General features: G+C 35.3%; 1 protein-coding gene across 1 annotated transcript in view; it reads left to right on the top strand.

Annotated features, from left to right (window-relative positions):
• Nucleotides 1-7561: 7561 nt before the first annotated feature.
• The window catches only part of SCML2 (Scm polycomb group protein like 2), a 56145-nt gene continuing 39573 nt past the window's right edge, over nt 7562-24133 (top strand). Inside the window, exons 1-5 of the mRNA XM_028129672.2 lie at nt 7562-7583; nt 10009-10074; nt 14989-15059; nt 15829-16063; nt 19217-19305. Of these exons, the coding sequence (XP_027985473.1) occupies nt 7562-7583; nt 10009-10074; nt 14989-15059; nt 15829-16063; nt 19217-19305 (483 nt within the window). The remainder of the gene's footprint in view (nt 7584-10008; nt 10075-14988; nt 15060-15828; nt 16064-19216; nt 19306-24133) is intronic.

Raw genomic sequence — 24133 nt, 5'->3', positions numbered from 1 at the left:
TTAAGCACATGTATTGACAAGGTTATTTAAAAAAACAAAACATTTGGTCACTTTTCCTATCTTTCTTCATTTTTAGCTGGTTTCAGATTTTGATTATATATTTAGTTTTAAATTAAGCCGTGAGTGAAGCAACTGTTTCTTCTCCAGTTCTCTTGCCTCTGAATATAGTTTTAAACATGTGCCCTTTGCTGTGAAATTGGTCTTCTTATTCTTTTGATAGATTTAAAGTATTATTTGAAATATGTTTCAATACACTTTCAAGTTATTTGAAAGTTAATGATCAGTATTATCTTTATTTTTTATTAACTTGGTAGAGTTTAAGAAATCTGTTCAAATAAACACATTGTCTTTGATGGTTATTAAAAGAAAATATAGTACTCAATAATAATAAGCACATTTATATATTGCCTGGTTTAGACTAGAAATCCTGATCTGAGATTTTTTTGAGGTTGTAGAAATATTTAAGTGGGTAATTTACTGACACACCTGCCTCGTGTTTGAAGCATTGTCAGGGATGTTTAGTTTTCTGGTTACTTCAGATTGTGTTTTATTGCATGCTTTTCTGCAGTCTGTTGTCTAGCAGGAATTGTTGTTGTCATAATTTCCATTATTTCTTGGAGGGCCGGTGTTAGAAACCATAAATCTAGACTGCTGTGATAATAGGGACAGGCTGTAACCTGACCCAGTTCTTTTGTCAAAATGTTGCAAGGAGAACTGCCTGTAGTAAATTGACATGCCCTGCTATTAAGTCCAGTCCTCTGCAAATGTTGGTGGGCAGCAGGTCCGTGGACAATTAGCCTGTGACTGTGCTTTAAAACTTTAGGAATTGACAATTATAAACATGGATTTTGGTAACCCTTAACATATCTTTAATTGATCTGTTTTCTGATATAACATACTTCTTAACTAAATGAATAGCTTTCACATAAATTATTTTAAAATTGTAGGTATTAATTATCTTAACTTGTAGGCTACAGTTGTTAGATAAATTAAAAATTCTTCAAAATAGTTTTTTCCCCCTTGGGCTTGTTTGACACAGAAAAAGATTAATTTCTAATTTGTTGCAGCCGATTTTAGTAAAGCATAATTAAAATTTCTCCTCTAGAAACCTTAGTTTCTCCAGAAGGCTTGATATGATAAATACTACCAAAAATGTTCATTCTTAATATTGATTATACACTACTCAGGGATGAAAATTTATTTTTAAAGACAATCACAAAATTAAAGTTTAGTTGTTTTCTGATTATGTTTATACATATATCAGAAAATGGGAATTTTATAATATATTTTTATTCAATTCAGAGAGGAAGGGAGAGGGAGAGAGAATTGGGATCGAACCTGCAATCCCAGCATGTGCCCTGAGTGGGAGTCAAAGTATGACCTCCTAGTTCATAGGTCAACGCTCAACCACTGAGCCACACCAGCTGGGCAGAAAATGGGAAATTTGATTATTTACTTGAATGGATTAAGTAGATACATGTGAAATCTTAAAGTGGTGAATCATGTCCAATTTAACAAATTATATGTGGCTGTATAATGGAGATATATACTTTTCTATCCTTTATTAGGATAACCACCATTACCAGAAGCAAATTTTAGTTAAAAGAGCCAGCTTCTCTTTGTAAAAGGAAAATATATAGCTATAATGCATTTGAATTAAATCAGTAAGTGTTTTTGCATTTAGGTATAAATGTGCAGTGCTCTTGAAACCAAAGTTTCAAACCAAAATAAACTATTTTCCAGTCAAAATTAAAAACTTAAAGGTGTTATTTTATGCAGTTAACTCAGATTTCTCTATCATCCTTTTTCATATTGACTGGATCATAAAGAACTTTTTTATAATTCAAGTTTGAAAGCAGTGTCTATATAATGAGATAGACTTAAAAAAGAAAAAAATCTACTTGTGCTATTTCATTAATAGTGTCTAGTGAGTTATCAGTGTGTACTGTAATTTCCATAGCTTATTCCAACATTTTCTTTAACTGCTAGCAAACATTTATGAACATCACTTAGGTAACTGATAAGATATTGGACAAAAGATTTTTTTAATTCAGAAAGATTGGGAATTCATAGTGCCTATTAAAATAGGAAGCAGAGAAAAAGGAGCACATTTTGGAGGGCAAATGAGTTTGATTTTTTCAAATATGTAGTGTTTAAGGTGGTTGTGAGATATTCAAACTGATGTTCAATTGGCTAGACTAGAAACTTTGGAGAGAGATGGGGACTAGAAATGCTGATATGAGTCATCCACATAGTAGTGTTATATGAGCCATGGACTAGAATGAGATTCTAGACTCAAATTTCCAGAAGCTAGAGGAACAGACTGAGTGACTAGGGAAGATCAATGGCTAGGACAGAAGGAGGATGTAGATACAGAGGGGTAATAGAGGTAGGACAACCAGGGAATAACAAATGCCTGAGGCTCAAAGAGGAGAGGTGTCAGGAATGAGGGGTGACCTATCACAGAGGGCTCCTGAAGTGTCAAGGGGATTGACACCGAAATGGGTGTTGATGTCTGGGAAGTAATTGAAGTTTTGGAAGCAGATCTAGGAGAAGAGGGAAGGTAGAGAGGCCAGAGGGCAGAAAGCGAGGTATCACAGTAACTCTTTGTATTATGGGTGTCATCATATTTATTACCAAAACCCTGGTGATCATTAGGAAATGATTAGTCTGGTAAATATATAATATAGTTGAGAGTCTTTTATACACCAATAAAAATTGATATTATCTCAATTTAAGGTCACTTTACTTTTTCAAATATGTGGATTTTAATATCTGCGAAATGGGAGGCTCTGTGAATAAGTCTAATCATTTAATGTGTAAGTTTGGACATATTCCCACCTATGGGACTTCTGTCTGAGAAATATAGCAGCAAACCTTGCTGTTAGTATGGGAACACATTTTTTTTTCCAGCTCAACATCTGCGTTTAGTTTATTTTTATGCTCTCACGTTGAGATGCTGTAATTCCATCTATTTTATAACATCAGAAATGTAAAGGGCCCTGGGAAATTTCTTGCTTGTCAAACTTGTTTTAGTTCCTGTTCTTGTCATCCTTATTGACTCCTCAGGTAGTAGTCTCTAATTAGAGACTCAAGGTATATTACCGTATTTTCAAAACAAAAAAAGGGAAGGAAAAACAAAAACCTCTAACAAGCAAATAATGAAAGGATTCTGTAATCGTAGAATTATAGACTCACCAACTTGCTAAATAGTTCTTTAAAACGGTCCTTCTTAAAAAAGCTAGAATTTTCTCTAGAATCAGATAGGTGCAACTAGGAATTTTAGGTTCAATAGTTCCACTATTAATTTACTGTTTACATTGTTTAATTGTATTGAGAAAATGGTTTAAAACAATGCATGACTTTTCAAACCATTAAAAAATTTTACCTTTGTTGTTGAAAATATTTCAGCTGTCTCCTTCTCTCCCCCCTCCATCAACCCCCTTCACTCACTCCTGATCCCCCAGGCCTTCACCTCTCTGTTGACTGAGGAATCTCAGAGGCAAGGGGAGAGGGGAAGCGGGAAGATATTAACCAAAGAATTTATATACATATGTGCATAACCCATGGATAAAGCATTTTTAGCTCTTAAATCTATGATAAGATACAATAAGCAAAACAAATGGTTTTGTAAAAGATTCCAGGTTATCTATGTTTGGTCAAAGCCTGCTAGATTTAGTGTAAATGCTCTTTTGGTAAAGGAAATTTAAATGTCAGGCATTATAAAAGAGTGCTAACCCAATGCCTTTTGGGGGGCTTATCAGTATTTATATATGAGTGCTTTTTTTTAAAAAAAATATATTTTATTGATTTTTTACAGAGAGAAAGGGAGAGGGATAGAGAGTTAGAAACATCGATGAGAGAGATACATCGATCAGCTGCCTCCTGCACACCCCCACTGGGGATGTGCCCGCAACCAATGTACATGCCCTTGACCGGAATCGAACCTGGGACCTTTCAGTCCGCAGACCGACGCTCTATCCACTGAGCCAAACCGGTTTTGGTTGAGTGCTTTTTTTTTAATGCAATGAAGTTGCTCCTCATATGCCTTTAGTGCAGCAACTTCCCTTTATGGTGGTAAAAACAAAACAAAGCTTTTAATTTTTTTCTCACCAAAATTTCTCTGCCATGTAACATTGAACACTATTCTGGGGGTTTTATTTGAGTCTTAAAGTGCTGAAACAGTTCAAAGTATGTTGAGAACAAAGTTAAGCTTTTTCTACAGTTTTCTCTGGGGCTTCACTTTGCACGAACTTTTAAAAAGGCATTTATTTTTTTCCAATTCTTACTTTAGCTAAAAATGTTGGCTTTATGAATTTATAATATAGGCAGAATTTCATTTGAAGATTATGACATACGAAATATGGGAAATTTACATTTCAGTGGTTGTCCCTGGCTGGTGTTCCTAAGTGGTTAGAGTGTCGGCTCTCACACCAAAGGGAGGAGGGGTTGAGGGTTTGATTACTCGTTTGGGGCATCTGCCTGGGTTGCAAGTTCCATCCCTGGTCCTGGTTGGGGAGTGAGAGGGAGGCAACCAATCGATGTTTCTCTCCCACTCTGTCTAAAAAACACACACTCAGAAAACCAAAAATCAATGGGAAAAAAAAATAATCCAAATATCCTTAGGTGAGAATTAACAACAAAAAAAGTGGTTTAAATGTGTATTATATATGGATTTACATATGTGATTTTTAAAAATTGAAAGGATATATACCAGATGATTAACAGCAGGTATTATTGTTAGATGGTGGGATTACAGAAGATTCCCCCCATTTTACTTAACTGTATTCTGACTTTTGGGGGGTGATGAATGTGTAAAAAAGAAGAAAAAAACCCATACTAGTTACTAGGGGTCCACGAAGGCTTCTTTGGTTCACAAAGGGTCAAAATCCATTTTCAGTGCTCACCAACCCTAAAGGAATTAAGATATTCATGAATAATTATACTTCAAAGTCATACAACATAGGGTGATAACAAGTTTCTTTTAGTTTTTGTTAGAATACATCAATTTTCTGGTAATGCTGGTTAGTAGATGGTGGTTGCTTTCTTTGGTAATTACATGTCTGGGCATTATAAACATACATATGTGTGTGTATATATATATGTATATATATATATATATATACACATATGTGTATATATATTTATTTATTACTGCTTAATTTAAGAGTTAATTAAACTTAGCATTTCTGTTTCTTTTTAAAATCTTTGTTAAGAGATTAGAGATGCCTCCCAGCTTTTTACCTCTTGCCCCCCACCTCCTACTTCCCACCCCATCCCAAGGCCTTCACTATCCTATTATCTGTGTCCATGGACAATGCATATACATACATATAAATTCTTTGGTTAATCTCTTCCTGCCCCCCCCCCCCCTTCGCTCTGAGATTCATCAGTCTATTCCATGTTTTCATGCCTCTGGTCCTATTTTATTGTGTTCACTAGATTCCACATATAAGTGAGATCATGTGAATTTGTCTTTCTCTGACTAGCTTTTTTGCTTAGATAATCATTCCAGATCCATCTATCTTGTCTCAAAAGGTAAGAGGGCCTTCTTTTTTACAGCTGTATAGTATTCCATGTGTAAATGTACCACTTTTTAAAAAATCCATTCATCTAAATGTATTGGGGTAACGTTGGTTAATAATATTACATAAATTTCAAGTGTACAACATTATAGTACAGTGTCTATATACTCAATGGTGTGCTCACCACCCCAAATCTAGTTTACTTCCATTACCATATATTTGAAGCATTTATTTCTTTAAACATCTTTTTGGTCTATACTTTAAAAAAGTAATTAAGTAATGGTCAGGAATCAAAGTAGGAATATAGTTTCATTTTACAACATAATGTTAAGGGCTAATGCTGAAACTCACTCTTCCCAGGGAGTTTTAATTAGGGAAGATGGGGTATGATAGAAAACAATCTTTGAGTTTCCACTTATTCACAATTCTATGCTAGGTGCTTTACCTATATACTATCTTGCTTTAATTTTCATGACTATACTATGAAGTTTAGATGGTATTAGTTTTCATTTAAATATGGGAAAACCAAGACTTAGAGAGATGAATTAACTTGTAATGGCTTTAAGCACTTGAAATAATATTTATATGTAATTGATATAGCCACCAGTAATTATCACAGTATAATTTTTTCTTTAATAATATGTATAATTTGTTAAGTGTAATAGACCAGCATTGCATATATAGAGCTTCTTAATAATATAAAAACATTCAGGGATTATTAAACTATCAGGGCACTCCCTCCCCCCTTGAAAATAACTTTGATTATTTAATATATACCATTATAAAGAGTTCAAATAATACATAAAAATATAAAGAAGAAAATAAAGGTCACCTAAAATCTCACCACCTGTGGTGCAAAATAAGAAGGATCACCAAAATAGTTTTGTATTACATTATGCAAACTTACACATAATTTTATACATATAGGATTATATCACACAGGAGATATTTATAAGATACCATCTCTCTTACCCCCTTCCCCTCCCAGTTAGTATATATACCACCATCTTTACCATCCCAGGTAAGCCTTATTCACAAGCTAGCACATGTCCTATGTTTCTCTCCATAATTAAATCTTTTACTCATATAATTCTATTCAGACCTATATATGCACTTATATTGAACTTTAGTCACTATTAGTTACTATCAGTGAACATTTGAGTGCTTTTAAGTGCAATGCTTTGTGCTGGCTTTGGGAGAGCTACAAGGGAGAGTAATGTGTGGCCTGTGTTCTCAATTACTTTACAACCTGTGATGAGAGGTGAACAGGTAAACAGCTTGTATTATATAAAACTTGCTTTGATATCCGCTGTTGGGTAGAAATGTCGGGTAGAAACAGCCTGGGAAGCCCTGCAGGGGAACTCCCAGAGGACAGAGGCCTTGCCTTTTTTATTCTTGTGTGCATAAACCCTTGATAAATGTGATTATGCCCAGAGTCTGTAAATAAAATCATGTGTTTTGTTCATATGCTTATTTCTGACTAGGTGGACCTGTTTGTTGGAGAGCAAGGACAGTATTTTATTTGTCTTTGTTGTAGAGTAAATGTCATATTGACATTCAGGAAAAGTTTGGATTAATTAATTAATGGCTTCAAAATACACATGCCTTCTAACAAGTAATTATCTTGTTAGACTTTTGCAGTTCTTACAAGTTTCACCAACACAGTCATGATTGTTTCACCTCTCCATAAAATATGCATAAATGGGTTTTTGGGGTAGGCCTCAGTTTGAATCTCAACTCTACCAATTTACCATCTGCTTTTAAAAATGATTTAACCATAAAATCCACCCTTTTAAAGTACACAGTTCAGTGCATCCATCACCACTATCCAATTCTAAAACATTCCATCACCTCAAAAAAGAAATCCCTTACCCATAGCCATACCTGTTACCAATCACAACCCAGTCCCTCTTCCCCTGCCTTTAGCAGCTACTAACTCTATAACCAGTTTCTAATATGACCCTTCAGAAGTATGCTAAAAAGGAGGCATTAATTGATTTTTCTCCTTGTAGGAAAGAACACCAGAAAGGGATACCATGGGGCGAACAGCCTGTGGAGGTAAAATTTACTTACCTAAAAATGATAATATTTGTTTGTTATTTATTTTGGAATGAGTATCTTCTGGTAGACTGAACATTTGTAAAATCCTTTTAAAAATAAAAGTAAAGCGAGATATTAGGTGCTTAGAATTGGAATTTTAGAACTGAAGAGCTATTAACAATAATCTTGTCATCCCTTCCGAATTTTATAAATAAGAAAACTGACACTGAGGGAGGTTAAGTGAACAGGTCATACAACAATCTGTGACAATGCCAAAATCAGAATCTAAATCTTCTAACTCTAATATGAGTGATTAAAAAATACTTCATCCTGACTTACTCTAATGAGAAGGCTGCTCACTGTACTGTCAATATGCCACACTCATTTGCACTCTGTTTTGAGTTGTGCTTCTCGCCCCCATAATACGTACTTCACACCTTTGCTATGCTAAATTCTGTTTTTACTTCAAGACTTCCCATGACTTTGTCTCTGGCTGAGTACTGAACGTTATTCTCTGCTGTTCACAATTTTATCAAGTGCATTAGTTTAGTGTAGTCTCTGTAACTACATTTTAGCTTCTCTAGAGCAGGAATCATGCCTTTAGTTTTACTTTCTTTCCTAATAGAAAATCTTAAGGAGAACTATTTAGTAAATATAAATATGTACTTTCTTTTTACTAGCCAAATTATTTAAATACAAAGCATTCCATCTACTTCCCTCAAGTGTTTACATATCTTGAAGAGTTACTCAGTTATAACCAAAAAGTAGATCTGTTATTTTAAATGGTACACCTGACATGACTTATAGATCATTCTTTAAGAAGCTTGTCACTTGACAGTTCAAGGGTAAAACAGCAATAGATGGAAGCACTTCAAGTATGGTTAAATACATGAGTTCATAATGATAATAAAAAAGAAAACTTATTGGTCATTTGTGGAGAATGCTAGGGATCCAACTCATTTTGAAAACTAGAAAGTAAACAAAATAAAATGTTGATTGCGACTTTTATATGATCTGTACCTCAGGGTTACTGAATGGTTGAAGAAGGGAGGTTTCTCTCTACAGAATTTTTCTGGTTAATAAAGACAGGATGATAAAATTAGAATACCTCCATTTTGCAACCACTAATGAACTAATGGATCTAGGCCAGTGGTCGGCAAACTCATTAGTCAACAGAGCCAAATATCAACAGTACAACGATTGAAATTTCTTTTGAGAGCCAAATTTTTTAACTTAAACTTCTTTTAACGCCACTTCTTCAAAATAGACTCGTCCAGGCTGTGGTATTTTGTGGAAGAGCCACACTCAAGGGGCCAAAGAGCCGCATGTGGCTCGCGAGCTGCAGTTTGCTGACCACAGATATAGGCAATAGCCATCCATGGCTAGTCATATCACAAGAGAGAAAGAACTAGATATTAATTATGACCCTCCTGTGAGAAGTACACACATCACATATGAAGTCATCTTCTGTCTACCCCCGCCCCACCCCTGCAAAGCCAAATCTGAATCTGTTTAAGCTCTTGATCAAAATACCAATACCAATTTAGAAAAAAAAAGATAAGGACCAGAAGAACTCAGCACCATGAGGAAGTGTTCATCAAAATCCAGATTGGAAAACTTTAAACTGGTATCATCAGCAAAAAAATTGCTAGGGGGATGGGGATATAAATAAAAGAGCCTACAGATCAATAGACTTAAGAGACATATCAACCATTGCTATGTATGGACTTTATTCATGTCCTGATTCAAACAGACACATTTAAAATAATTAAGACAATTGGGGAAATATGAACACTGACTGCTTATTTGATATTAAGGAATTATGCTTAAATTTTCAGCATAATAATAATATAATGATTGAATTTTAAAATTATGTATCTTTAAGACATATATTGTAATATATGTGGACAAAATAATATAATATCTTAGATTTGGGTAGTTATAAGTTCCAGCACTGTTTGAGCTCCTCAGTTTGGCATAAAACTCTGCCTAGTCTATTGAATTATATTACATTCTAGCTTTCTTGTTATGTTTTAAACTGTCAAAAATATCCACTTTATTTCTAGGGCATGTTAATTTGAATATTGTAAGGAGCAGCTCAACTTGTTTTGGCTTATTTATTCATTTATTTAACAAATCCTTGAGGGTGTTATAATCCTATTCTAGGCACTGAGACTATAGCAGTGAACAAAACAGACAAAATTAAATAAATCCATGCCCTTTTGGAGCTTACATTTGAGTGAGACATAAAATTAAAATAAATGAGCACATTATAAGGAACACAGCATGTTAGAAAATGAAGTCCTGTGCAAAAATATGAGAATATTAATTATAAAATTAAAACTGGCTCCTATTAGAAAATAGTTTTAGTTTATAGTTTTTCTAAGTGCTCTTTCAGACTATTGCTATAGTATTCTGGTATTGCTTACTATTTTCTTTTTAGATTCAATGAATGTGAAGAAGGAGAATCAAGGGAAAACTTCTCAATCGGACACATCTGCACAAGGTGGTAGGTTTTAAAGTACTTCAATGCAACATATTTTTTCCTCAGTCAGTGTTAATATGAACTCTTATTGCTTTTATATAGTCTCTGTACAGCAAACTTCTGTAAATATAAAACCTAAGTGATAAGAAAGGTTAGGAAATAGTTTTTATTTATTTATTTTTTTAATTTAATAAATCTTTATTGTTCAGATTATTACAGTTGTTCCTCTTTTTCCCCCCCATAGCTCCCCTCCACCTGGTTCCCATCCCACCCTCTTCCCTTACCTCCCCCCGCATTGTCCTCATCCATAGGTGTACAATTTTTGTCCAGTCTCTTCCCACACCCCTTTTACACCTGAGAGTTGTCAGTCCACTCCCTTTCTATGCCCCTGATTCTATTATATTCACCAGTTTATTCTGTACATCATATTTTTAATTCACTTGGTTTTTAGATTCACTTGTTGATAGATATGTATTTGTTGTTCATAATTTTTATCTTTACCTTTTTCTTTTTCTTCCTCTTAGAGAATACCTTTCAGCATTTCATGTAATACTGGTTTGGTATTGATGAACTCCTTTAGCTTTTTCTTATCTGTGAAGCTCTTTAGCTGCCCTTCAATTCTGAATGTCAGCTTGGCTGGGTAGAGTACTCTTGGTTGTAGGTTCTTGCTATTTATCACTTTTATTTTGAAATTTTTACTTTGGTTTTACTTAGAGATAAATTGGTATGGCATTACATTAAAAAAAAAACCATGTATTTCAATGCAAATTTTGCCAAATTAAAGAATCCAGTTATTAATTACCATGTATTTTAAAATAACTTGATTATGAATAAAAAACCTCTTAACATTAGAATCAATGTGAAACTCTGTTTTTGATGGTCAAAAGATAGTTGGTAAAAGTAGATAAAAGCTTAGGCATTGATAGGTCAGACAGACCTCTTCTAGAAATCCTGGCCTCATTCTTCTTTTGTTTTAAAATCCTCATCTGAGGATATGGTTTTATTGATTTTAGAGGGAGGAAGAGAGAGAGAGAGAAAGAGAGAAACATTGATTGATAAGAGAGAGACATCAATTGATTGCCCCCTGTATGTGACCTGATCGGAGATTGAATCTGCAATTCCTTACTGGGAATTGAACACTCAACCTTTTGGTGTATGGGATGATGCTCCAGTCAACTGAGCCACCCGGCCAGGGCTGGCCTCAGCTTTTAATGGCCTTGTGACATTGGGCAAATTACTCAACATTCTTTGTGTTTTTTTTTCTCAATAGCACATGGATACTACTACTTACCTCATGGGATTATTGGAATTTAAATTTTAAAAATAAATATAAAGTACCTAGTATAATTCCTAGATATATTGCACATGTTCAGTAGATGTTAATTTTTTATTTATTAATACTCAATTAATTTTTTATTGTAAACAGCATGTGTATAGCACTGCACCAGAGACACTGGAGGTACATCTGACTTGTTGCACCTGCTCTTAAGGAAAATGAGAAAATAAGTCACATGAACACAAAGGCTGAATAAAAAAATGACAAACTTATTGTGTTTACCAGAGATTCCCAGACGAACCTCTTGCCCTTCCCTTTGTCTTTCTATTGGACCTGCTCTGCCATCCCCACTCTTATAGTACTTCATATATGCCTTTCTGTTCTCACAGGAAGGTTGCCTATAGAGGTAATCCCCATGGAATCATTCTCTTTCAATGCTGGGCCCCCAGTGCTTCCTTATTTTTCCCATTGGCCTTATTTGTCCTTCAGCTCTTCTTTCCAACCTCTAAAATCCTCCAAGGAAATGGAGGCCATTAGGTTAGAATGTTCTTCTTTATCCCTACAAATTCCATCTGTTTTGAAATTTTTTTTGAAACTGTTACAATATAACAGTTTTGTTGATATGTAATTTACATAAACAATTCACCCATTTAAAGTATACAATTCAGTGGTTCTTGGTGTATTTACAGAGTTGTGTAACCATCATTATAATCAATTTTAGAACATTTTTATCACCCTAAAAAGAAATTCTGTACCCAGTTAGTAATCACTCCACATTTTCTCCCAATGCCTCTCTCCTCCCCAGCTCTAGGCAACTACTTATCTACTTGTCTCTATAGATTTGGCTATTCTGAAAATTTCATAAAAATAAATAAAATATATTCTTGAAGGTTGAAGCTAGTAACTTTTCAAAATTCTCAAACTTATGATTTAAAAAAATGAGATTACTTGATCAAATTGACAGACATCTGCAGATATTTCTTAGGGCCCTGCTTTTAACATCTTATTTTAGGCATTTGGACAAATAATGGACTAGAATAGAGTATAAGTCAAACAAGAAGGAACCAGGGTCCTGATCTTAACATCTTATTTTAGAAATCAGTGAGTGACAGCTAGAAGTTAAGCTCTAAGAGAGCCAGGGGTTTTGTCCATTTTATTAACCACTGAATCTCCAGTAGCTAGGACAGTGCCTGACACATACTGGCTACCTTTTATGGGAATCCAGTGATGAATGAAACAGACATGATTCCTGCCTTCTTGGAGTTTAGGAGGAAAGGTAGACATTAAATAAACAACTACAATTGTGATAAGTGCTGTGAAGTAGTGGTGCAGTGATCATTCAACTGAGAAGTTTCTAGTTACAGATATTTTTCCCATCTTTACTAGACTCTGAACTCCAGCCTCACACTAGAAGACATTATGATTCTGATTTACTCTGGAGAAGACCAGGAGGCTCACATAGATTATGTTCAGTTTGCCAAAAAGATATTTGGACAAATAATGGACTAGAATAGAGTACAAATCAAACAAGAAGGAACCATGGGCATGTGCAAATAATAATCAGAGCACTATTTTGGCTCCTGGTCAGGAATTCAGCTGTGGTATTGTAGATGTGTCAAATCTAAATTAAACTGATCAGGATATTTCATTGACCTCCTTAGGACACCCTAGCCAGATGCCCCCAACCCCCAATTCATGTTTTGTTTTGTTCTTAAAAAAAAATGCTCTCCAAGACCATATGCTGGTAGAGCTTCAGTTAGAATCTTGGGTCTCCTGATTGTTTAGTTAGTGCTTAGGAGGTCACTGAAATATCCTGGCCAGTTTAATTTTATAGCCATGGATCTTAGTTTTTACTTATGAAAAAGCTATTCAGTATTCATAAATAAATGATAATAATGACATTTAGTTTTATAATAATAACATACCATTTATTGAGTGACTTAAATGTATGCTACTTCACTTAATTCTCAAAATACCTTGTACCATATTTATTACATTCCCTATTTTATAAAAGGAGGAACTGAAGCTGAGAAATGAAATGACTTGCTCAGGGTCACATAACTAGAAATAGGCAGAGCCTGACTGGAAGAAGGCGGGTTTGACTCCAGAGCCCATAGTCTCAACATTCTGCTGTTTACCTTTCAGCAGTGTGGTAACATTCACTTCACGTCATCTAAAGTGGACTTAAACACAGTCTTCTTTTAATGGAATAATCTCTTAGATTTATTGTGAAGTTTAAAAAGCAGGGTGCACAGTGTTAAGTATGACAATATTAGTACATACATGTATAAATGCACACTCATATATCGATGGCATGCTGAAGCTGGTTCACACTAGCTTGGGAGAGCCATTTGCACACATCTATTTCCAACTTTGTGGTTAGTGACTTCTCCTTGGCACCTTGCAATCAGGTATGGTGGTAGTATTTAAATCGCAGAAGACTGCAAACACTACCAGTCAGGCTTTTTGTTTGTATTTTCTGAAAAGCTGGCTGTTAATCATTTGTCAGCACTGTGTGTGTGTGTTTCAGTGTGTTATATATCCTTAAAGGATATATGAGGTTAGTAATATAAATTCCCCCAGGAAGGGGAAATGCCAAAACCAATATTTTTTTAAAATATGTTTGTGCTGATTTCAGAGAGGAAGGGAGAGGAAGAGAGAGATAGAAACATCGGTGATGAGAGAGAATCACTGGTCAGCTGCCTCCTGCACACCCCACACTGGGGATTGAGCCTGCAACCAGGTGTGTGCCCTGACTGGGAATTGAACCATGACCTCCAGGTTCTTAGGTAGACACTCAACCATAGAGCCACACCAGCCAGGCTCAAACCAATATTTTTATAGTGACAAAATTAAATGAGAGTATAGAAAAACCTCATGGTTGATGAGAATTAAACTTTGTATGAATTAATACTACTTTTAATACAGCTATCAAGTTTTTCTCTCAATGTCTTTGGCATCTGACTGGCACAGTGAATTGAAGAATTCAGGCCAGGCAGAGTACTACTGCTTTCTGACCTTGTCCTCTAGCATTCTAATATATTATGAAGACTAAGTGAGAGAAAGGATAGCAAGAGTGTGTAAAAAATGTAGATCATTAAAATAATCTAGATCAGTGACTGTACCGATGACTGGTTTACTGTTTTGTTCTGCCATCATATTCTTCACACCTGGATGGAGATCAACTAGTCAATTGAGGAACAACTCTGGTTCTCAGATTTTTTCTTTCCGTAAAATTCTGCTAGACCACACACCTAAACACCTTTAGCTCCCTGTGAAAAACAAAGCACCATCACATTAATGGGATGAAATAGTAAAAACACATCTAGAGTAAATTTATATTAGAGACAGATGAGTAGAATTTGCTATTACTCTATAAAACATCCTGTAGTTTCTAGAATCCACATTTTTAGAATCACTGTGCTGTAGTCCTCATTACATTGAGAAGATCTGGCTTGTAATTTATACCAGAGCCATTATTATCATGAAGTTGTCTTATTTTTTATTTCTATACTGGTAATCAAATGTACATCAGGAAGTTTGAATCTGCTCTTAATTAGAAAATATTTTTTAAAGAGATATGGAACCAAAACCCATTTTATTCTTGAAAATTAGTATACATATGGTATATATTAAAAGTTATTTTGTATATTTATTTCCAGATGAGTTCCAATGGGACAGTTACTTGAAAAAGACTGGATCTTTATGTGCTCCTGTAGAGTGTTTCAGACAGGTATGCTAAAATTCTGTAGATGTTGAATATATTAATGTAAACTATTGTTGAAAGGTGTCTGTGTGACTGTTAGGTTCAGGTGGTGTGAGGAGATGGTGGGATTGTGGTAGTGCCATGTAAGAAAGCTGGTCTCTGCATTCATTCAATAAGAATGTCAGAAAGATACACATGTAAATAATTAATTATGAGAAGTGTGATTGCTCTATATTGGGAGGGCTCACAAAAGAGTTGCTATCTGAGATGGTTGGAATGAGGGGAAGAATATTCCAGGTAGAGAGAACATCTAAAACAAAGGCACGTGGATGTAAGGGAACCTGAGTGTAAGGGATGGCGTGGCTGAAGCACAGAATGGGGTAGAGGCAATAGTGTAGGAATGAGGTTAAAGTTGTGGGGGCTTTTAAACTGTAACGAGTACTTGGACTTTTATCTTAAGCAGTGTTGAGCTACCATTTGGCTTATTTCAAGGGGAGTGGCCTAATCAGATTCTTATTTTAGAAAGCCACTCAGAGTGCATTTTAAAGGCCACATTTAGGTTGCCTGGAAGTGGGCAAATGAGTAAAACCAGCAGTTGGCAGTGTTTTTATGCTGCACATCAAGCCAAGGGGAGGGTTTGAAGATCTTTTCCTTGAACCTTATAGTTCTTAACTTTGTTCACCATCTGCTGTGACCGTTACTTAAAATGCTCCTCAAGTATTAACTGACCATTTGTTTTTCTTATAGTTGATGCACTTTAACAATACTGTGTTTGTGTGTGTATGTGTGTATATAGTCTAAGATTCCACCAACTAATGAATTCAAAGTTGGTATGAAATTGGAAGCACATGACCCTCGCAATATGACTTCAACATGTATTGCCACGATTATCGGAGTTACTGGTGCCAGGTTACGTTTACGCCTTGATGGTAGTGATGATAAAAATGATTTTTGGAGACTTGTTGATTCTCCAGACATACAGCCCGTTGGAACCTGTGAACAGCAAGGGGACTTACTTCAGCCTCCACTGGGTAAGGATAAACAGTTTTTAAAATAACATATTCTTACTAATGTAATATTCAGTAGAAATAGTTTTAATGGCCTTTTAAAAATCTGTTCTCCTAGACATTCTTACAAATAGATGGTCAGGTGGTTACTGTGGAAAATGTATGAGAGAGGAACTCATCAGTGCCATAGGCTAGAGAGGTTCACTAGGTACACATTTGGTCTATGTGTGCTAAAGGTTTTCCACTCCAGGGAAAGACTCATGCTGTCTTCAAACTTGAAATTTCAGAAGCTGCTCTACTAGATTACACATGCAGATTCAGAAGCCCTTCTGGGGGAGTAGTTTATAGCATTTGATACAAGTCACTTCCTCCCTCAATATTGCCCACTGAGCCATTCAGCATTTTTGGTATGGGGATGAGCATAGGGTATTCCATATCCAGGTTCTAGATGTAAATTTGGGAATTCCATTTCATCTATAGTGGGAAGAAATCTCAGTGAGAGAAGTAGGAGTGAGTACCTTTAGGTTTTTGAAAAGGAGGAGATAGATGGAACTTAGCAGTAAAGGTTTTTAAGTTCAAAGCTCTTCATTTTGACCAAGTTTTTAAAACATAAAAAGTGTGTGACTAATTTTGGGCAAATTTTTTCTTTTACTATATGGGTGTACCATGATATTCTACAGAAAATAAGTGATTTCATTTATCACTTTTTTTATTCTGAGTGAATAGTGGGTTTTTGTTTCTTCTTTACAATGCTGAAAATGAAAATTCCCTATTATAAAGCTCAATGAAAAAAATGGATTTTTTTGTCTCCTACTGGTGAAAAATTCCCTGAGAATAAAAATTTAATATATTAATAATAACTATTCTTAGTGATGTATTTTTATACTTTCTTGCTCTAATTGTTAATTATTCTTAATTTGGCTTAAATATTTAAAAAAAACTAATCAGAAATGTGTTATTCCAAGAAGATGGTTAAGGGTGTGTGTGTTTTCTGCTTTTCCCCTTTTTCCTTCATATCATTCATATTTTTTATTGTTTACTTTTATAACATTTCTGGAATCATACAGAATTCTGTAAGAGATGTAAGTGTAAACCTGAGGCTTAGTGTTTTCCTGTTTGGATTTTATTTCTGTTTATAATATGATAATATGTTTTCTATTTTGTTGAAAAGAAATACAGCTATTGTGATTGCCAGCATTTCAAACACATAGCCAAAATTATGATTATTTATTTTTCAAATTACATTTAGAATTTGTTAACTGAAAATATGAAATACATAACAACATATGCTAATTAATGTATACTTTCACACTGCATATAAAAATAAACAGTTTTTGCCAATGTGCTCATTAAGCACTTTTGAATAGTTTAGTTTCCATTTTAATATAACACAACTTATTTAATTTTCCTTTTAAAAATGGGTTTATTTATTTAAAACTTAAAGGTTATTATTTAAAAGATATTTTAAAGTTTTAACATATAAACAGAAAGTATATAAATCATAGGTGTACAGCTTATAAATGAAAACACCTGTATAACTACCATCCAAATCAAGATACGTGAATATTATCAAGATACGTGATTATTATCAATACATGACAAGTTCTCTCCAATTTTGGTATCAAGGCAGGCAAGTGCTGCCTGAAACAGATTGTCCCCAGAATGCAGAAGCCCTATTCCTGCTGATCTCCAGTCATAACCACCCCCTTCCCAAAGATAACTACTGCCTAGACTTCCTAACATCATATATTAGTTTTATCTGTTTGAATTTTATATGCACTTTAATTTATTTTTTAGCCTTTTAATCTATGTTTGACTTCAGGGAGTTACAGAATTAAGAAAAATGTTAAATTTAGAAAAATCATGGTAGATGATGCAATAAGATAAGGTAAGGGGTAAGAGAAAGGCTTAAGGAACAGGGAATGATTCTTATGCAATATTCTGACCACAGTGTGGAAAATATATGCTGTGGATAAGCTTATTATATATCACTAATAATATTGAGTGAGTATGTAATAAATCTCCCCTCCCCCATTTTCCCTAGCAACAATTATTTCCCTAATCATATTAGGGGGTTTTGGTACAGGATTATTATGGGATGACTTTCTGTCTAAACTTTTTTGTAGGTTTTATTTTACTGATGGACCTGTTGCCAGTGATTCATATGCCTCCCTATCTTACTGCATGTATTCATCAGGAATACATGACAAGTTCTCTCCAATTTTGGTATCAAGGCAGGCAAGTGCTGCCTGAAACAGATTGTCCCCAGAATGCAATAAAACCAGCAGATCCCTGTTTCCAGATGCTATTATAGTCACCATTAATTATAAGATCTCTAAAAAAGATACCTATTTTGATAGCAACTAATATATATTCTAAGAGAAGATCATGTTTATGTAATGTGTGTAAGGATTGCTAACGTGAGAGTTGTATTTTTCTCTAACATATTGTATGAAAAAATTTCAAACTTACAAGGTGAAATAATTTTACAATGAATGCCCACCTACCCATTACCTAGGTTCTATCATTATCATTTTATTATACTTGCTTTATCACTCATCTATCCGTCTGCCCTTCTATGAATTTATCAATGCATCTTATTTTAAAATACATTTGAGAGTAATTGACATTATTACATTTCTCCTGAATACTTTAGCATGCATATCATTAACTAGAGTTGTGTTTGTGCAGTTTTTTAAGGTGAAATTTACATAAAATGAAATGCACTATCGTTAGTGTACATTTACTGAGTTTGACAGAAAACTGTCTTTATCTGAAAGAAAATAAAGCAGGGGGAAAAGAGGGCCTGGAAGTTTTTTGCAGCCTTTGCCCTGCTTGTGAGGCTGTTGGTAAGAAATGGAAGCTCTCCTGGGTTCTGGCTTGGATTACCCAAGTGTAATGGCCCATTCCCAACATATACATGTATGTTGTTGATCTCCAGCTACTGGTTTCTCTAAAATGAGAGTTTCTACTCCACTGTAGCATTGTTGCCAAATAATACAGTGGCTATAGTAGCACCAATTGGAGAATGTAGCTGCTCCTCTGGCCCATTTCCTGAGTTCCTCGATAAGAAAGTTATTCTCTCGAGAATAGTAAATGAATGCTATTTTTAATACCAACTTGCTGTAATATCATAGGGAGGCTTTTTCATGATATCTGATTTAATTTTTAAAATAGGATACAAAATGAGTACATCATCTTGGCCTATGTTCCTTTTGCGAACACTGGATGGATCTGAAATGGCACCTGCAACATTCTTCAAGGAGGTAAGAAAGGAATTATAAAGAACTTCCATCAGCTGGGCTGTGGTTTTATTTTTTAATGGGATACTTAAATACTTTGTCTTCTCTAATATGAAAAAGCAAAAGTGCTTTTTAAATTTAGTGGTTGGCAAGTGTATTTATTAGTCTGCTAGGGCTGCCATAACAAAGTACTACAGACTGGGTGGCTTAGGCAAAAGAAACTTATTTTTTTCACAGTCTGGAGGTCAGAAGTGCAATATTAAAGTGCCATCGGGGTTGGTTTCTGGTGAGGCCTTTCTCCTTGGCTTATAGATGACTATATTTCCGCTGTATTTTCACATGGCCTCTTCTCTGGACATGCACAGATGGAGAGGGATCTCTGGTTTTTCTTTCTCTTCTTATAGGGACAATAGTCCTCAGCCTTATGACCTCACCTAACCTTTATTACCTTTTTAAAGGTCCTAGCCCTAAAAAGTCATATTGGGGGTTAGGGCTTCAATTTATGAATTTTGGGAGGGCATAGCAAGCCCATAACAGTAGCTTAAACAAAAGGAATTTATTTTCTCAAAACTCCAGAGGATAAAAGTTTGAGGTCAAGGTATTGTCAGGCTTGGTTTCTTTGAGGCCTCTCTCCTTGGTTTGTAGTTGATGGGAGCACACAATTCAGCCCATGACAGCAAGTTATTTTAAAAAAAAGTTATTCAGTTATAATCATCCACTAGCCAAAATGAATTAGTACCCTATTTCTTGACCTTAGATATGAAAGGGGTGTTCTACTGGAAGCAGATGTTCATTGCTGTTTTTTATTTACTTTCAGAAGTGAAACTTCCCCCTCACTTAGTTATGTTAGTCATCCCTTTGATATTGAAGAAAATGATGATGGGCCAATAAAATCACTTGAAGGTTACTCAGAGAGATTTGTTTTTAGAAGTAAAAGAATGTTAAACACAGTCATCAGAATGAATTTGTTATAAGGAAATACTTGTTATATAATAAAGGGAAAATTCCAAAACTAGTTTATGCTCTTGAGAAATTGTTGTAAGAGTACACTATTTTAGCAAACAATGAATAAAAGCCAAGTTTTAGTTAAATTATGGGTCAAATATTTCTTTCCCAACTGTTGTCCTAATTGTTTTCTTAGTCACTTAAATTTTATTACAACTATTCGTATCAAGAATGATAAACATTGATTGTAGTTTTAAAAAACTTTTGAAAAAGATTAAGGACATAAGGATGTGACACATCAATTAACATGACTCCTGCACCCTGGCCAGTGTGGCTTAGTTGATTGGGCATTGTCCCATGCACTGGGAGGTTGCTGGTTCGATTCCTGGTCAAGGACACATGCCTAGCTTTGGGGGCACAATCCCCAGTAGGGGGCGTGCAGGAGGCAGCCAGTCGATGTTGAGCTTTCACATCGATGTTTCTCTCCCTCTCTCTCTAAAAATCAATAAACTTCTCTTTAAAAAATATGACTCCTGCATTGCAAAAAAATTTTTGAGTGCAGCTTTGAGCATCATGAGTATTAAAAGTGGGCTGCCTTACAAGGAAAGAACACAGGCAAATGCTGCAAGCCCTTTGGGAAATATGTAAAGTATATGTAAGAAGAGCTAATAACAGGAGATGTTTAGCAGTAGGTGTTTTTGGTTGCTAATCCTTACATGAGAATATGTTTTGCATTGATTTTTAGAGTAGAAGGGAGGGAGGTGGAGAGAGAGAGAGAGAAACATCAATGTGATAGAGACACATCAATTAGTTGCCTCCTACATGCACCCTGATTGGGGCTGGGGATTGAACCTGCAACCCAGGGATGTGCCCTTGACTGGGAATTGAACCCTAGATCCTTCGGTGTGCGGACTGACACTCTAATCACTTAGCCACACCGTAAAGGCTAGTAGTAGTTTTTGTTAAACACCTATTAGCTTGGGTTGTGGCTTTAGAAAAGCCACTGAATCTATTTACATATCAAATTGTTTTATCAGCTAGTCACAAGCCACTTGTCATACATATTATGTTTTTCATTTAAAAAATATTTTATTGATTTCAGAGAGGAAGAGAGAGGGAGAAAGAGATAGAAACATCAATGATGAAAAAAAAATCATCAATCAGCTGCCTTTTGCACACCCCACACTGGGGATCGAGCCCGCACCTGGGCATGTGCCCTGACTGGGAATTGAAATTGTGACATCATGGTTCATAGGTCGATACTCAACCACTGACCTACACCAGCCGGGCTCATTTTAAAAATTATAAAAGTAATTCATGTTTGTGTGGGGGCAAAAAAATGAAACTATACATTTAGCTAGAATGAAAAATGAGTATCACTTTATCCTGTACATTACTCTATTCCACTCTTCTCTCCATATTAAAGTTTTGTGTTCTTCCAGACTTTTTTCTGTACATTCACAAACATATATGTGCTCTTATTTTTTTTTTAAAGAAGTGGCGTTAGAAGAAGTTTAAGTTTAAAAAATTTGGCTCTCAAAAGAAATTTCAGTCATTGTACTGTTGATATTTGGCTCTCTTGACTAATGAGTTTGCCGACCACTGGCCTAGGGTAACCTGGGTATTTTGGAGGGTTCAGCTAAAGATGAAGACTAAATATGTGTGGCACTACATGTAATAACCATGTGGGACTTTTCTTCCGCAGTTCTCAGCAACTAAGTATATATAGGTAAAATGGATATGATATTGAACTAAGATTTGGAGATAACAGAGCAAGCACAAGGCAATAAGTTGGGTTTGGGTGCCGAGAAGAAAGTGGTGACAGGATGCTCTGTAACCTGGAATTGAAAAGGTGTGATAGAATGTTAGAGTGTTTGGTCCTCTTTTTTTATCTATATCAGAGGTTCTCAGCTTGGAAGGGGAGCGATTTGCCCTCAAGGAACATTGGCAATATCTGGGGACAGTTTTGGTTGTTACAACTTTGTGTAGGGGTACCACCTGTATCTAGTGGGTTATAGACCAGGGATGCTGCTAAACATCCTACAATGCACAGGACAGCCCCCACAACAGAATGTTCTGGCCTCAAATGCCATTAAGTGCCAAGGTTGAGAAACTCTGATCTTTATTAATTTCTTGGTGATCTCATCTAATTTCTGTCTTTAAATACACTTTATGTGCAGATGACTTTTAAATTTGTGTTTCCAATCTAGACCTTTTGCTCCTAACTCAGCTTTGTATACCCAGCCTACCTACTCTACATCTCCACTTGAATGTCTAATATGTATCTCAAACTGCTCCTCTTACAGCCTTTCCCATCTCAGGGAGTAGCAACTATCCTTCTAGTTCCTTGGGCCGGAAACCTTGGTGATTATTTCTTTCACACACTGTATCCAGTTCATAAGGAAATCCTATCGGCTCGACCTTCAAAATATATTCAAAATACAACCATTTCTTGACATCTCCATTGTTATCAGACTGGTACAAGCTACTTTTATCTCTCTCCTGGATTACTGCAGTAGCCTCCTCAGTGGTCTCTTTATTTATAACCTTAGAGTTGGTAGTCAACACAGTAACCAGAATATTCCTTTGAAAAAAAAAGGTGAGATTATATCAGTCCTTTGCTCAAAACCGTCCAGGAGCTCTCCATTTCACTCCAAATAAAAGCCAGAGTTCTTATAGTTGCCTCTACCACTCAACATAAAATGACCCTTTATTCTCTCTCTGATCTTGTTTCCTACTGCTCTCATACTTGCAGACTACATTTTAGCCATACTTGCTTCTTTTTTGTTTTCGAACATTTCAGATACATCTCCTGCTTTAGGCCCTGGCTGTTCTCTTTGCCGGGGACACTTTTTCTCTAGATAGCTGCATGGTTAATAATCACCTCTTTTCAGGTTTCTGCTTACTATCACCTTCTGTATGAAGGTTTTCCTGATCACCCTATTTGAAATCACACAACCTCTCCTATACAATGTTCTTTGGATCTCCCTTATTCTTCTCTATTCTCTCTCTCTCTCTCTCTCTCTCTCTCTCTCTCTCTCTCTCTCATAGCACTTATTTCTAACATAGAATATATTTTACTTACTTTATCATGGTTTCTTATCTTTCTCTTTACTAGCACCACAAGGGTGGGGTTTTTGTTTGTTTTGCTAGTTAATATATATCAAGAACCTCCAGTAATGTGTGGCATGTAGTAGTCACTCAGTATATATTTGTAAATGAATAAATGAAGGTGAAAGGACTAGAATTCTTGATGAGGTCAAAGAAATAATTGATTAAAAGTAAGGAAGTAGAAGTTAAGGATAGCAGTTTGTGGTCAGAGGTAGACTCTGGGAATACAGCTTTAAACAAAAGAGTAAAAAAATACCTTTTCTGCCCTTATAAAGCTTACCTTCTAGCTGGGGAAATGTATAACAAACCATGCTAAATAAAGTATGCATATATTATGTTTCATAATTATATATACACTAAGGATAAGAGAGGGTGACATTTTAGATAGATTAGTCAGGAAGGTGTTGCTAAGAAGGTGCCATTTGAGTGAATAGCTGAAGAAAGGAAGAGAACGAACCATGAGGTTATAAGGGTAAGAATATTTCAGGCAGAGGAGTAATGCAGGTAATGCTGAGATTGGCTTCAGAGTTGGTGGGATTTGGGAAGAAATATCCTTTAAGGAGAACCATATTGTAGGTAAGTGAGGAAGGAGGTTAAAAAAGCATTCTTTACTGCCACCTTCTTGAACAGAATCATTTTTTATCACAGTAAAAGAAAAGACAATGACCCCTTGTTTATTTTACTATTGCTCCTGCAAATTATATGTTTGTTAGGAAGTCATTCAAGAACTGATGTTGACAAAGCATATTCTTTAAAATAATTTAAAAGCAACATCATTACCTTTCATGGACAGTAG

Source organism: Eptesicus fuscus, chromosome 1, assembly GCF_027574615.1.
Source record: "Eptesicus fuscus isolate TK198812 chromosome 1, DD_ASM_mEF_20220401, whole genome shotgun sequence".
NCBI lineage: Eukaryota > Metazoa > Chordata > Mammalia > Chiroptera > Vespertilionidae > Eptesicus > Eptesicus fuscus.
Note: the sequence above shows the minus strand (reverse complement) of the source record. Positions and strands in the feature narration are given on the sequence as shown.